Source organism: Passer domesticus, chromosome 5 (assembly GCF_036417665.1).
Source record: "Passer domesticus isolate bPasDom1 chromosome 5, bPasDom1.hap1, whole genome shotgun sequence".
Classification (NCBI taxonomy): Eukaryota; Metazoa; Chordata; class Aves; order Passeriformes; family Passeridae; genus Passer; species Passer domesticus.
Genome location: NC_087478.1, coordinates 17,211,153 through 17,225,101, shown reverse-complemented (window position 1 = coordinate 17,225,101; position 13,949 = coordinate 17,211,153). Strand labels below are relative to the sequence as shown.

The following is a 13,949-nucleotide window of genomic DNA, read 5'->3' as shown; positions in this document are numbered from 1 at the left end:
TGGTATAGAAACTAGTAATAAGGGTTAAGAATGGGTTGTGTAAAAGTCAGATTTATGAGAAGTGCAATTCTTGCATGAATAATAAAACTAGTTTAGATTATGAAAACAGAGTGTTTGTGAGAGCAGACAGATCAGAGCCCTTTGGGAACTAGTCTTAGGGTAAGTTGCCTGAGTGATCTAGTAGTCTTCCTGTGAAAGGAGTTCCTTCAGTGCTTTGAGGCTTTTAGGAATTGGCATCACAGACCTGAGCAAAAGGCAAGCAGCATGGAGTAAATAATATAGTTAGTAATTCAGTGCTTGCTGTTTTCTTCCTGAAATAGAGAAATTGGTCTTTCACAGCAATTGTGTTTTGATTTCTCTATTTTGGCAATAGATGCTAACACTAGTTGTGATATAGTGAGCAGTCCTGACTCAAAATGCAGAGCTGAAATGGTGAGGCCCTAATAATACTTTAGGCAGTGATTAATGATCAAGGGTTTTTTATATAGCTGAGGTTGAATGATGCTATTTATTAATGATTTATTGGGAAGAAGGAAGGAGTGGAATAGAATTTTAGACTTGACAATGTCAGTCAGGTTTATAATATTTTCAAGATGTCAAAAGGCACGAGTATGTATGGAAGCTTTTAAATCAGAAGTTTTGTAACCATCCTAGTCACGGAGCTTCGGAGTGGGGGGAGAAAGCTATCTTCTTGTAAGGTATGTGATCTTTTTGCAGTAAGTTGTAAACCTAAAAATTGTTTTAAAGAGCTTAGGACTGGGTTTGTAAACAGGAGGATTTTTATCTATCAGCAGTTGGTCTGAGAACAGCTCCTGAAGAATCTGTTGAAGGAGAAGACTGTGTGTACTTAAAAGCAGGGAACATGTTTTGGCCCTAAGTCAAATCTGCTTTGCAGGTGAAATATTTACTAGTTACAGTCCATACTGCACCATATTGGGCACTAAGAGTTCTGTCATGTTCTTGTCATGTTGTGAAGAATAATGGGCTCACTAAGGATTGAGGAAAGTAAAAAAAAAAAAAAGTACAGGGCTGTCAAACTGCCCACTTGCCAAATGTGGAAGTATGTGTGCTTTTCTAGCTTTTAAAAATAGCCATAGTAGTTGAGTTGATAACATGAGTGTCTCAAATTGCACTGGAAAAAAATTCAGAGAAAACTCATTTTTCTTTCACAATTGCATTAGTTCTTTTGAAGAGAGGTCTAGAGGACAATCTGTAGTTGTTGCAAAAATTTTCAAACTGCAGGCACCCCTAAGTTGTTAAGTATTGTATTAAAGGTTTTCTTACAAGGTAACAAATGTTTGGGGTTTTTTTTTATCTGTGACTCATCTGAAATGTTTTTGTTCTCATGCAATGGTCTTGCCAACAGTGCTTCTAGAGGGTTTCTAGCAAGAATTTTGTATAGCTCTGTTTATTCAGGGAAGCTGTTACTTAGAAGATCTATTGATCTTCAAGTTAAACTTGTACAAGACTGAGCAGTCCTGTTGAGTAAGACTGACAGGATTTTGGGTTTGTGTACTTTTAGTTAAATATATGCATAGAGGGCTGTAGAACGGAAGGTTTTTTCCCTTACTACAGTAAAACTAATATTTTGATATAATTATTTGAAGTTTATAATATTAACAATTGCTCTGATTTTAGGTAAACATTACCAAATGAGGAGAAAAGGAAGATGCCATCGAGTATCGGCAGCAAGGCATTCTTCTTCCCCATGCAGTATTAAGCACTCCCCGACACGAGAAACCTTGACATATGCTCAAGCTCAAAGGATGGTTGAAATAGAAATTGAAGGTCGACTGCATAGGATCAGTATCTTTGATCCTTTAGAAATTATATTAGAAGATGATCTTACTGCCCAGGAAATGAGTGAATGCAACAGCAATAAAGAAAATAGTGAAAGACCACCAGTTTGTCTAAGAAGCAAACGGCATAAAAACAACAAAGTGAAAAAGAAAAATGAAGTTCTTCCAAGCTCACATGGTATACCTGCTACAACAGCTCCTCTTCCAGAACCAAAAGTACGGATTGTTGAATACAGTCCCCCTTCAGCTCCTCGGAGACCTCCAATTTATTACAAATTCATTGAGAAGTCAGCAGAAGAACTTGATAACGAAGTTGAGTATGACATGGATGAGGAAGATTATGCATGGTTAGAATTGATCAATGATAAGCGGAAGAGTGATGGAGTGTCAGTTGTTTCCCAAAATATGTTTGAATTCCTTATGGATAGATTTGAAAAAGAGTCTTATTGTGAGAACCAAAAACAGGGTGATCATCAGTCTTTAATTGATGAAGATGCAGTGTGTTGTATATGCATGGATGGTGAATGTCAGAACAGCAATGTGATCCTGTTTTGTGATATGTGTAATTTAGCAGTACATCAGGAATGCTATGGGGTGCCATATATACCTGAGGGCCAGTGGCTCTGCAGACACTGTTTGCAGTCCCGCTCTCGGCCTGTAGACTGTGTGCTGTGCCCAAACAAGGGAGGTGCCTTTAAAAAGACAGATGATGATCGTTGGGGACACGTGGTGTGTGCTCTGTGGATTCCAGAAGTTGGATTTGCCAATACGGTTTTTATTGAGCCAATTGATGGTGTCAGGAACATTCCCCCAGCCAGATGGAAGTTAACATGCTACCTCTGTAAACAGAAAGGTGTTGGTGCCTGCATCCAGTGCCACAAAGCAAACTGCTATACTGCATTCCATGTGACGTGTGCTCAAAAGGCTGGTCTGTATATGAAAATGGAACCTGTGAAAGAACTAACTGGCAGTGGAACAACGTTCTCTGTGAAAAAGACTGCCTATTGCGATGTACATACTCCACCAGGCTGCACACGGAGACCGCTCAATATTTATGGAGAAGCCGAAATCAAAAACGGTGTTTGTAGAAAGGAGGGATCAGTGAGAACTGCTAGGTCTACATCAAAAATCAGGAAAAAGACAAAAAAAGCCAAGAAAACAGTGGTTGAACCCTGTACAGTTATGCCAACAGTATCTGCTCCTTATATTCCCCCCCAGAGGTAAGCAAACCATCAAAATACGAGAAACCTTTATTTAATCTATTTAATTTTCAACAAGGTCTTTTAAATGCCACCTTGAAGTTTTTGTATGTTTTTTATGTGCTTTCTTTAAAGGCCTTTTTCAGAGAACTGCTGTTAATTATGTACATTGTGCTTCTGTGGAGTTGCATTAAAAATGCAATAACTTCCTCAGAGAAATTATTAAGTGATCAAGTGATTTGTTTTGTCCTCAGAACGTTTGGGTTGGGTTTTTTTGTTAGACTAAGTTACGTTGTGTGTTCACTTGTCATTCACTGTACTTGTAAGAATTAACCGCTGAATTCAGAATAGTAGATGCAGTTGATCTTCATATTAAAGAAAAAAAGCCAAGCTCAAAGTTAACTTTATTTGTAATTTTGGATTCTGAACTTCTCTTTCTAATTTTAAGAGATCCAAAATGAAAATTACAATTGTGTATGGAAGTTTTGAATCTTGTTCATCTCACATAAATTAAGAATAAACTTGTAGTGTAATATCTACGTCAGTTTTACAAAAAACCTTCAAGGGTTTTCCTTGTATAGCAGAATAATTTCTCCTTAAGTGTTTCTGAAATTTATGTTTGTGTGTTTACAACACCAGTATATTTGTTTACCTCTTGAATTAAATTCCTACTAATTTAAGAGCAGTAGTTTGAAAGGTTTCTCAAATAGGCACCAGTTCCGTGTGCCGGCTCATTTCCTGTCCTGTGACCTGTCTGAATGCACAGAAGTGAGGGCTTTTAATATAATACTATGCCTTTTAAATAGCTGACTCCCAAGTCTCAGGTAGGGAGCAATTAAAGCTGGTTAAATTAATCTAAATAAATACGTGTTTAGAGACTGCAGTTCTTTCCTGTAACAAGTTTTGTTAATGTAAGAAGCTACTTATCGACTGACTTTGATAAACAGCCTTCAGCTCCCCTGTGATGTTTACAAACATCAGATTGATTTCTGTGTTAGGATTGGCTTGGTAAAATAGTTTTTTTGTTTAGTGATGCACTGCAGAAAAACTTTAGTTGACAATAGGCAACTAATACTGCTATTTAAACAGGAACTACTGTCCATGGAAGGGGGAAATTGGTGTAAAATAATTTGGCTTTCTCCTAAGTAGGATAATCCCAATTGGTAGTATAGTGGTTTTTTGTTTTGCTTTTTTGGGACTCTGTAAGAAAGAACACGAACTAAGAGCTGAGAATTAGAAAGTATGTTCTTAGTTGTGCCTTTGGCAGCTCATTCCATTGGCCACTTTTAAAAAAAACAGACTCTAAAAAGATGCTATCATCAGATGGCTTTTTTAAAAATAGTCATTCGATGCCAGGAGCAAAAATACAAAGACATTTTATTCTTTCTTTTCGTGTTAATGATTGACTTTCTTTTCAAGACTGCAGAGAAATTCAGCATGCTTCTATTTATGCATCTCTTCATATTTCTAGAAACAAGTACAGTTCCTATACTGTATGTCATAAGTGTAAAAAGTGTACTGTTTAAAGGTATTTTAAAGCTGAGCTTTATTATAAATTGTTTTGTCTTTGGCTGAGGGAAACCCTTGCTTAAGTACTCTTTGTAACGTGAACATGTTCAGTCCTAGAAAACTGATCTCTGAATGAAAAGTGAAACAAATGGGTGTATTAAAAGGAAAAGTGATTACACTGCAGACCCAAATCTCTATAGTTTTAGAACCAAAGTTGTCAAGTTTTCTTTGGCTTTTCTTCAGTGTTTGTCTTTAGGAAATACTCTTGTATTTCTGTAGGAATTAAGTACATACCCATAAATTATTAAAAAAATTATTTGGATCATTTTACAGTAGTCCTCATTTATATTATTCTTTTTCTCTGATCTGTTTTTAAATACTCCTTTTTTCCCTTGGAGCTGAAGCATGATTTTTCAGAAGCCTTGAGGAAGAGCAAATAAGCTATTTAAGTTACTAGAGAATAAATATATACACTCAGTGTTTAAACACTAGTGCTTTTTTTACCTGAAGAATTTGATTTTAATATGTTTTCAACATCTCTGGAAATTGAGGCACTCGTGGAGATGCTTGGTTTGGATTGCTTTCTTAATTTCTAGGCTGTACGCCTCCTCAGCATATTGCTGGCTCTTCAGAGTTGGTAGTTGGAAGAGTGTACAAATATGAAGATCATAGTGGAGGAAAGTACGTGTTGGATGCAGCCCCTGAGTACATCTGGTGAAGCTTGAGGAAAACCATCTTGCAATTTTTATTCAGTTTAAGGAGAAGGATTTGTATCCTTTTCTGGATAGCGAGAGTATGTGAACAACTGAATATTTTAGTAACACAGCTTTTAATAATTCTATTGCAAATTTTCACAATAGAAAAAATAGAAAAAAAAATAGAAAAAATTGCAAAAAATATCCTTTTTTAAAAGTCTTTTTCAAATATCCTGAACATTAGTATAATTGCTTTTCCAAAGTAATTATCCTAATGTTCAGGATATTTTAAAAAGACCGTGTGTGGAACAACATGCTTCATAATTTCTACCCAGCTTTTGTATCTTAAGAATTTCTGGATCAGCTTACCTTAGGTCAGGTTTCTGTGCTACTGCCTTGAATGACTTCAACCAGAACTTTTTACACAGATGTCATACTCTAAATTTTTTGCAGTTAAATTATATAGATAGTGTCATCTCTAGGTAATTTATAATCTAATTGTATGATCTCTCAGACTTTGATCTGTGAACTGCTGATTTAGGGGTGCAGATACAAAGTTGCTAACCATTGATCCATTGATGATAGGAGATAAGTGCTTACCACCCCCAGCTCCTTTTTTTTCCCCTCTTTTTTTGTAATTTATTTTTAATGCTGAGCCTATATCTGTGCTGTTGCCTAGGTATTTTGGAAAGTCTATACCTGAGTATCTACTTCCAAAGGTACAGTAGTTCATGGTGCCTTAAGGTGGTTTCAGTTTTCAGTGCTGTCAATGCTGACTTATAACTTGCTTAGCACTTGCAATAATGTATGGGACTACCAGGGAACTCTTATGCCTGGAGGATGTATATCAGACCTGACTACAGAGATGTGTTGTTTCTTTACTTGAAAATTCCATTCAGTTCATATTGAAATACCAAACTCTTGAATGTGGTGGCTTACACTGTACTGTTCATATTCATTAGCTTTTTTTGTTTGCCTGTTTTTGGTGGGCCTTTTTGTTTGTCTGTTTTTTGGGTGTTTTGATTGTTTAAAGGTAGAAATGAGGATCATCTAAAAGTTGTGTTCCTGGGAAGTGCCAGAGCAGCTGTGCTGTGTAGTGAGGAGAGGGAGGGATGAACAGTATCTGCTCCTCTTGGCAAATGGTAGCCAGAAAGTAACTTCCCACTGCCACCAGCTAGTTTAGCTGAAAAAATGGCAAATTTGTTCTTGAAGTATAATATATGCCACCAGGGATGTGTAATGGTTGAATTTTGCTTAGTAGAGAGATCCCCTCCGCCCCCAAAAAAATAAAATACCAGAAGGAATTTGTTTAGACTGCAGGTCCAGAATTTTCAAGTTACAAAATCCTAACTTTCAGGGTTCTCTTGGCAATCTAAATCTAGCTGCTTCTCTCTGACAGTTACCTTGCACTGACTCTGTGCTCAATTTCTTGTGTGTTGTTTTTTGGTTTTTTTTTTTTAATCTGCTGCTGCTCATCCTTGTCTTTTATAACTGTTACCTTATTCAGCAAGCAGGATGGGTACATGCAGAAGATGTGTTACAATGTTAGCTGGGAAAACTACATGGTTTTTCTTATTTTTGAGTGCTTGATTCTCTAGTACAAATAGCATTGTTTTTGTGTAGCCTCTTGATCTTATGTGTCAAAAGAGGCATTTTAAAAATGTTTGCTTGTTAGCCAGTGTCAATATTCACGTTATTTTAAAATGCTGTGAAACTACAATATTGTAGCTATATACTTGGAGGGAAATAGAATGTGATATGAAATATTTAATCTTCGGTGTTTTAAAAGTATACGCTGAGATACAGTGTAATCTGCTTTATTAAAATGCCATTTGTGCAAGTACTGCTCTATGGAAGTTCTGCTTAAATGGAAGCTGGCATTAAAAGCATATAAATATTTGCTTTCATCTTTAGTTTCTCTTTCTGCAAACATGGCATGTTTGCTATGTCTAAAATAAAGAAAACATTTGAAATGCAATCCTGGTATAGAAAGCAAAGAATAAGTAAAAAAGCCCCATTTGTATTAGAAGTAGAAACACTGTTGTTTCATGAGGTGTATTGCATCATTAATGTTAAAAGAGAATTAAAAGATTATGAAAGTAAGGTAAGTAATAGCTGACAACTGAGAGCAAAAATTGCTGAGACTCTTACAAAAACATCTTCAGCTCTTCTGACAGATCAGCATTTATGTGCCCCACCTTAACTGATTTCTCTATGTTGATCTTTGGTTTTATTAGGAGGAATACTGTGCTTGATAGTAAGCTGGATTTCTGTTACTGTGTCTCAAGGCAAAACCAGTATTTTCTTTTGGTTTATAATTTACCCAGTTGAACTATCCTGAACTTTCTTACCAAGTAATTAGATGTAGTCTTGTTATCTTAACACAGGAATCTTGATTGTCCCTTAAAGGAAATAAGGACCAGAAAAATAAATAATGAATAAACAAAGTGTTGAAATGCAGTATAAGGGAAAAGGAACATTAACAAAGCCTTCAAGATACTGTCAGTCTGCATTCACAGATAATACTTCGTATTCATATATATAGCTTGTGGATTTCTTTGGGGGATTTAAAAAAACATTTTTGGGGTACCCTGTTGTTTTTTTTAATACATTCAGAAAGTTTTCAAGGTCGGGGGGGGGAAAGAACAAGAAATGTGGCTTAAAATTCAGGATAAAAAAGCTATTGAAAAATACTGCCGGGGCCAGCATTGCAAAGAACTTGGAAGCTGAATAAATCCAGACCAATGTCTGTTAGCTCTTTATCCTTGAATATACATGTATGTATATTTTACAGAATCATGTGAAAATGCTTATTTTAATTCCAGGGGAGCATGATATAGGTGTGCCTTGTGACTGTGATACTTGGATCATAGAATCACCTGAGGGAAATGCCAGAAGTCTTCAACTGCTGATGTTTCTTATCTTGTCCCATTGTTTGACTTTGAAACCTTTCTGTTACATGTAGAAACTACTGGAGATGTCATCCTGATCTCTTTGCTTAAAGAAAAAGTAGTTTTCCCTACATTTAAAAAGCTACTGTGATGTTCACTAGTTTTGCCTCAGCAGTATTTATAAAAAGTAAAGGTAACTTTGGAACATTATTTTGAAGCTAGTTCATCTTGACACTGGTTGGCTTATTAAATGAGGATTAATTAATGTGTTCAAAGAAGTGTAACTTATTTAGTAAATTGTAAAAGTAGATTTTGAGTAAAAATAAGGCATTTTTTTATTTGTTTATTTTATGTGTACAAGGCCAAGAAGCTTAAAACAAATTAATACGTTATGTCTGTAAGGCTTATCATTAATATTCTATGTGCTTTCTAAGGGCTTTGGTGCACAATGATTATATGTGTGATAATGCAGTTATGAAGACCAAGATTTATGTGATTTTGTATTTTGTTTTTCAGAACTTCTGAGTTTCACCAGTTATGTAAACTTCCATTCATTTTTTTTCTTAATTTGTGTTTCTTTTTTTGGGGGGGGGGGGGGGGAGGATTGATTTTTTTGGGTGTGTTTTTGGTTTTTTTGTTGGGTTTTTTTTTTTGTTTGTTTGTTTTTGTTTTTTTGGGGTTTTTTTTTTGTGGCAAATAGAGGACACTGTGATTTGTACCATAGCAAAACATCTAAAGAATGCATTGTCTGAAGAATTGTCTCCTGGCAGTTTTTTTATTCAATCATCAAGTTACAGAGTGCACAAAAAATTAGAAGATAAATACTGAGCATTCCTCTTATTACAGATCAAAATGTGATTTTTGATTAATACATCTGATGTGAATTTAGCCTTTTGATATTGGATTTCAAAATCATGTGTGGTCATTTTATATCTATAGGAACTGGCAGAGGTAAATCTGTGCATAGAGTTTTTCTGAGAAGAGATTTTTCCAGTGTGATAGGGTGGGAGGTTTTCTTTGTTTGTGATGTGTTTAGTTTTAGTGTTTTATTTTATTATTGTTTTAGGTTTTTTTCCTTATCCAAAGTTTTGGAATATCACAAACTCTAGTTGTTAGAATAGGAAGAAGGTAACAGAATTAACTGAAATAACTGTTTTCTTACCTCTTCAGTTCACTGTTCTACTTTTCTTGTCCAAGCAAAATTTTACAAGCTGCTTGATCAAATAGAAAAATAGGGGGTTCACAGACACGTAAGCAATAAAAAGTACTTCCTACGTGTGCATTCAAAATCAAATACTATTTAAATATCAGTAAATGTTGAATAAAGAATAGGGACCTGGAGAGACTTTAAGGCTTCAGAAGATGTATCAGTATATTAAATATATGCTGTTAGACTTTCAACCTAGGAGAGGCAACTTCAGTAGCTAGACTTCTAAAACATAACAGTCCAAAAGGAATAAAACCTGCAAAGTAGTTCTAATTAAGAAGGTGTTTATTTCTTGCATGTGGATTCTGCAGACTTTTTTTCTCATGTGTTGCAGAGATTGAAATGAAATATTTTTCAGTCTTTCCAGGATTTGATATGCACTCTGTTAGGCATCTAGCTTACTTTGCTTGGTATTAAAGGAATGTTATCTTTTTTCAAAAGGAAATAAAGACATGCAGATGGATTCTGATTTTTACATAGTTACTCATTTGCCTTTCAAGTTTGTCAGAACAGTTTGAGGAGTTTTTTATTTTTAAGTTAATAAATCATATAGTAAGTTTTATCTTTTATTGAGGAATAGGATATCAAAGTTGTGGCTTTTCACTGTTTAAAAAGAAAGTGTATTGAAAGACAAGTTTTACAAACACTTTGATAAGCAGCTGCTGCCACAGGTTTCCATAAGAAGAGTAGAGAGAGTTTGATCTGTCCCCGTGGGCATTCTGGTCTTCAAAAACTGAAATTTTTTGATATGGAGCTAGGAAGAATTGTTGGTAAAGCTCCAGAATTAATTCCAATTCCCCAAATATATTCTTCCATAGCTTTTCATTTTAGTTTTATGCTAATTGTCTTCCAGTAAGTGTCATTGGAATTACTATAATTATCTGTCGAGAAGTCTTGTATCTTTCCTGCTTCCTACAAGTCTCAGTACATTTTGTGCAACTTTGCCGAACGAGGCTTGAAAATTCAAGTGTTCTGAAAACTCAGTTTACTTTGTTGTAATTTGTTCAATAAATATTTTTAACATTTGATTCTGATAGGATTTTAAACATATCTGCAATCTTTGTGTGGGAAAAGAAGGGTATTTTATTTGCTCTGTCAAGTGGAACATAATTTGATTGTTAATGGGTATTAGCATAGGTCAAGAGAAACTGGTATGTTAGTGATACTGAATGAAATTTTACAGGATATAATACAGTTTTCCTGTGTTGTGTGTACCTTTAGTAGTGCTGTGCTGGATAAAGGACAATGCAAAGTAACAAACTGATAAAACTGGAGACTCAGGACAGGTATGGTAATTAAAATACTAGGGTTCATTCATATTCAAAATTTGCTTAGTTTTAATGGGTATTTGGTCTTCCTTTGGGTGTTTGATTAATACAGATTTTCATATTGAGTTCCTTGTGTTTGAGTTACTATAGTAATGTTGTCAAAATCACATACTTGATCAAGAAACCATTCTCTCCTGTTTCTATTTCAAAAACTTAAGAATCTTGAGGTAAAATAATACCTGTGGAATGAAAAAGCGTGTATGGTCTGTCAGTGGTTAGTAAAGATTGATAAAAAATTGGCTGATTATCTCTCACTTTCTGAGGTTAAACTGCCATGCAGTTGGTCACCAAAAATACTGGTTTCACTTTTCCCTTTAACCAGTTGCCATAGTTCCCACAGTGATATGTAACTGAAACTGGGAGAGAAGTCATGAGTCAAAGAAGGCAGCTGTGAGATTTGCTAATATGTTGAAAGCACATCTCTTACATTGACAAAATTTATTTTATGCATTTCTGTAAAAGGTGAGGAAGCAAGGACTGAATAACACACTCAGCTCTCTGAATGCATTGACCGGTGCATTAAGTGTGTCATCCTTTACAGGGTAGATTATCCATCCAGTTTCTCCATGTGAGGAGACTGTAGGTGCTATTTCAAAGGTTCACTTCCAAAGGGACCTTTGCCTGTTTAAAGACAAGCAGGGAATTGTATGACATCCCCATTTCTAGTGCACATCAGTGTTTTAAGGTCTGGGGCTGGGGAAAGGAAGCGGTTCTGGCTCACTTAGTTGGCTGTGGCACAATTAAAACAGTTCTGAAAAATGTTTTGGTCATCTGTGTAGTTTTGGCATGTAGATGTAAAAGAACAAACCAAGAATCAATATGACTGATAGTGCTAAAACATCAAAAGGCTGCAGTGGTCATCAGCTTGAAACCTAACACTTCTTCTATGAGCCCAGCTAGATAGCAGCAGTCACTGAATATCATTGGAACAGTCACCTTTTTAAGAATTTTCAAATTCCTCTATCAACGTACAATGTTTTAAATAACTGGTAAGTTGAGGGAAAGTGAAGGTTTTTTCTCCCAGTAGTTGATATGCTTGACTTGCCTTTAGAAAATAATACAGAAAGCTGTTCTTTTTTGATGTGCTTATAGTGGAAAAAGTTCTAGTGTGGACAGATGGCTTAGCAAGAAAATGCCTCTGCTGAGGTGTTTTTTATAGTTCTGGAAGGTGCCCCAAGTTCTCTAAGCCTTGCCTCTGCATTGGGGATTTATCAGTGTACTGTAGCAATTAATCCTGTCATGTCCAAGTCAGATCCTGGATTGCAAAATGATGAAGTCTTTAAACAGCTCTCCCTCACCTATCCCAAATACATGCCTTTTTTATTATTCTTCAGGGTTTTTTTATTGCATCTTTGATGGAGGAGGAAAAAAAGGGAAGTAGAATGTATGGAAAATTCATTTAAGTGGCAGGAGCTTCAAAATCAGTGCCCAGTCTTGCATCTTACGGGGTTCTACAGCAATGTTGTCTCATTTCCCCAAAATAGTTATATGGCCCATCAAAATTTAAGGTGCTTGGGACGGTACTAGTCTGCCTGGAAGTATCAGACTAAGCAAAAGGATGGTTGAAGAGCTGCGATATAGGTAGTGGGTAGTTAGAGTCTAACAGCAGGTGTAACATCCTGCCAGCACTAAGTTCATAGTGTAGAGGCTGTGTAGATACCTGCCACGTGAAGGTTTGAGAGCTCTGTATTTTGACAAGTATCTAGCTGCCACCCATGTGTGTTGTTTAAATTAAATACTTGGTTTAATATAAAGGGGAAGGCAGAGATGAGTAGTTTGCAACTACTTTTAAAGTAGTCTCTACACTCTAATTACCTTCTATTTATATTTTGAAAGTTGGAAAGTGTCTTCTGTGAACATCTTTCTTAAGCTTCTTTTAACACTGCTATTATATATTCATAGAATGGTTTGTTATGTGACTTGGCAAATGCATGTAAAGCTGTAGTTGAAGATGTTTCCTTAGTCTTGCCACATCTGATGGGCATGAATCCAGGGCACCTTTTTTCATGTTATGATTCTCTGATCTTTCCAAATAGTTGTGTATTTGGCTGTGCTTTTTTTGACTTGGTTCAGTAGGTTTTACTGTTTCCAAGAGATTTGTGAAAGCAATTATTTGACTCTGATTGCATTCTATAATTAATTGTAATTATGTTGTTTGAAGTTTAGTAGGGTCACATCTGTTCTGCATTGAGTAAGGCTTTGTGGAGCCTGTGTCTGCTTTCCAGTGAAAGATATACAAGAGAGTCTGAAGTCCATCTGCAGATCTAAGCTTTAAATTAAGCTAGAATTTTTCAAGAATGCCTAACTAGCTTAGTTATTAATTAAAAAACCCAATGTAATTGAGAAACCAAATGATACAACGGCACTGTATTTTAAAGAAAATCTGTGTTTGCTCTGTTTTTACCTGGTGATGACTGAAAACTTTAGCTATAGTTAGTAGCACTGAATAGACCTCTTGCACCTTATGTTCTACACAGTCCAAAAGATCCCAGGGATGGATGACCTTTGAACTCAAAGTACACTCACGTGTATGTTAGTCTGAAAAATATTTAGTTTTCCCAGATATTCTTAAAAACCATTTTACCCATGGCTTACTTCTAACTTTACATTTTCTTTAGGTGTTTTGACTACTTAGCTTTTATCACTTCCCTGCAAAACTGCTTTCTTCCCAATATAAAAAGGGGAAAAGTAGAAAAACATTAGTATGTATATACAATCGTGATTCTTGTTTAAATGTCTCATGGTACTCCTCTACAAATCAGATACTTCTTCAGTTAATATTTGCTTGGTTTAGTGTTAACTTTTGGAGAATATGCAATAAACCCTCTACCATCAATTGTAGAGTTTTACTGTGGGTAGTAGTAATATTCTGAGTGAAGAATTAACAGATTTCTTTTTTCATTGTTACTATCCTTTCTGTAACTGTTTTACATCCAGCTCTCTTTCCAGCTCACCCCTGCCCCCAGATGAAGGAACCATCTCTGGCAATGCAGGGGCTTGGGAGCTTGGGACATCTTGTGTTAATTTTACAAGGCTGCCACCAGTTACAAACACCAGCATTATCATAGAAAAATATTTTCATTCTATACCTATTACCTTTTTCTAATTTCTATTTTGCCATAATTTCAAGATACTGTAGGCATGAACAGCTGAAGATTTGTTTCAGATAAGCTTTCTTTTTAATATGTTTTGAGAAGCCACTGTCATGTTTGAGGCTTGGTCATCTAACATGTCATTATTTGAAAAATAAGAATCAGTATTGTTGTGTGTGATGTTGATAAGGCACTTTGCTTGAGTATTTGTAAAAAAGTATATGCAAAG

At 35.5% G+C, this 13,949-nt stretch overlaps 1 protein-coding gene across 6 annotated transcripts in view; it reads left to right on the top strand.

Annotated features, from left to right (window-relative positions):
* The window catches only part of BRD1 (bromodomain containing 1), a 58,403-nt gene that overhangs the window by 2,759 nt on the left and 41,695 nt on the right, over positions 1–13,949 (top strand). For all 6 annotated transcript variants that reach the window (XM_064422159.1, XM_064422157.1, XM_064422156.1 and 3 more), the window contains exon 2: positions 1,639–3,019. In XM_064422159.1, the coding sequence (XP_064278229.1) occupies positions 1,653–3,019 (1,367 nt within the window). In that variant the 5' untranslated portion in view covers positions 1,639–1,652. The remainder of the gene's footprint in view (positions 1–1,638; positions 3,020–13,949) is intronic.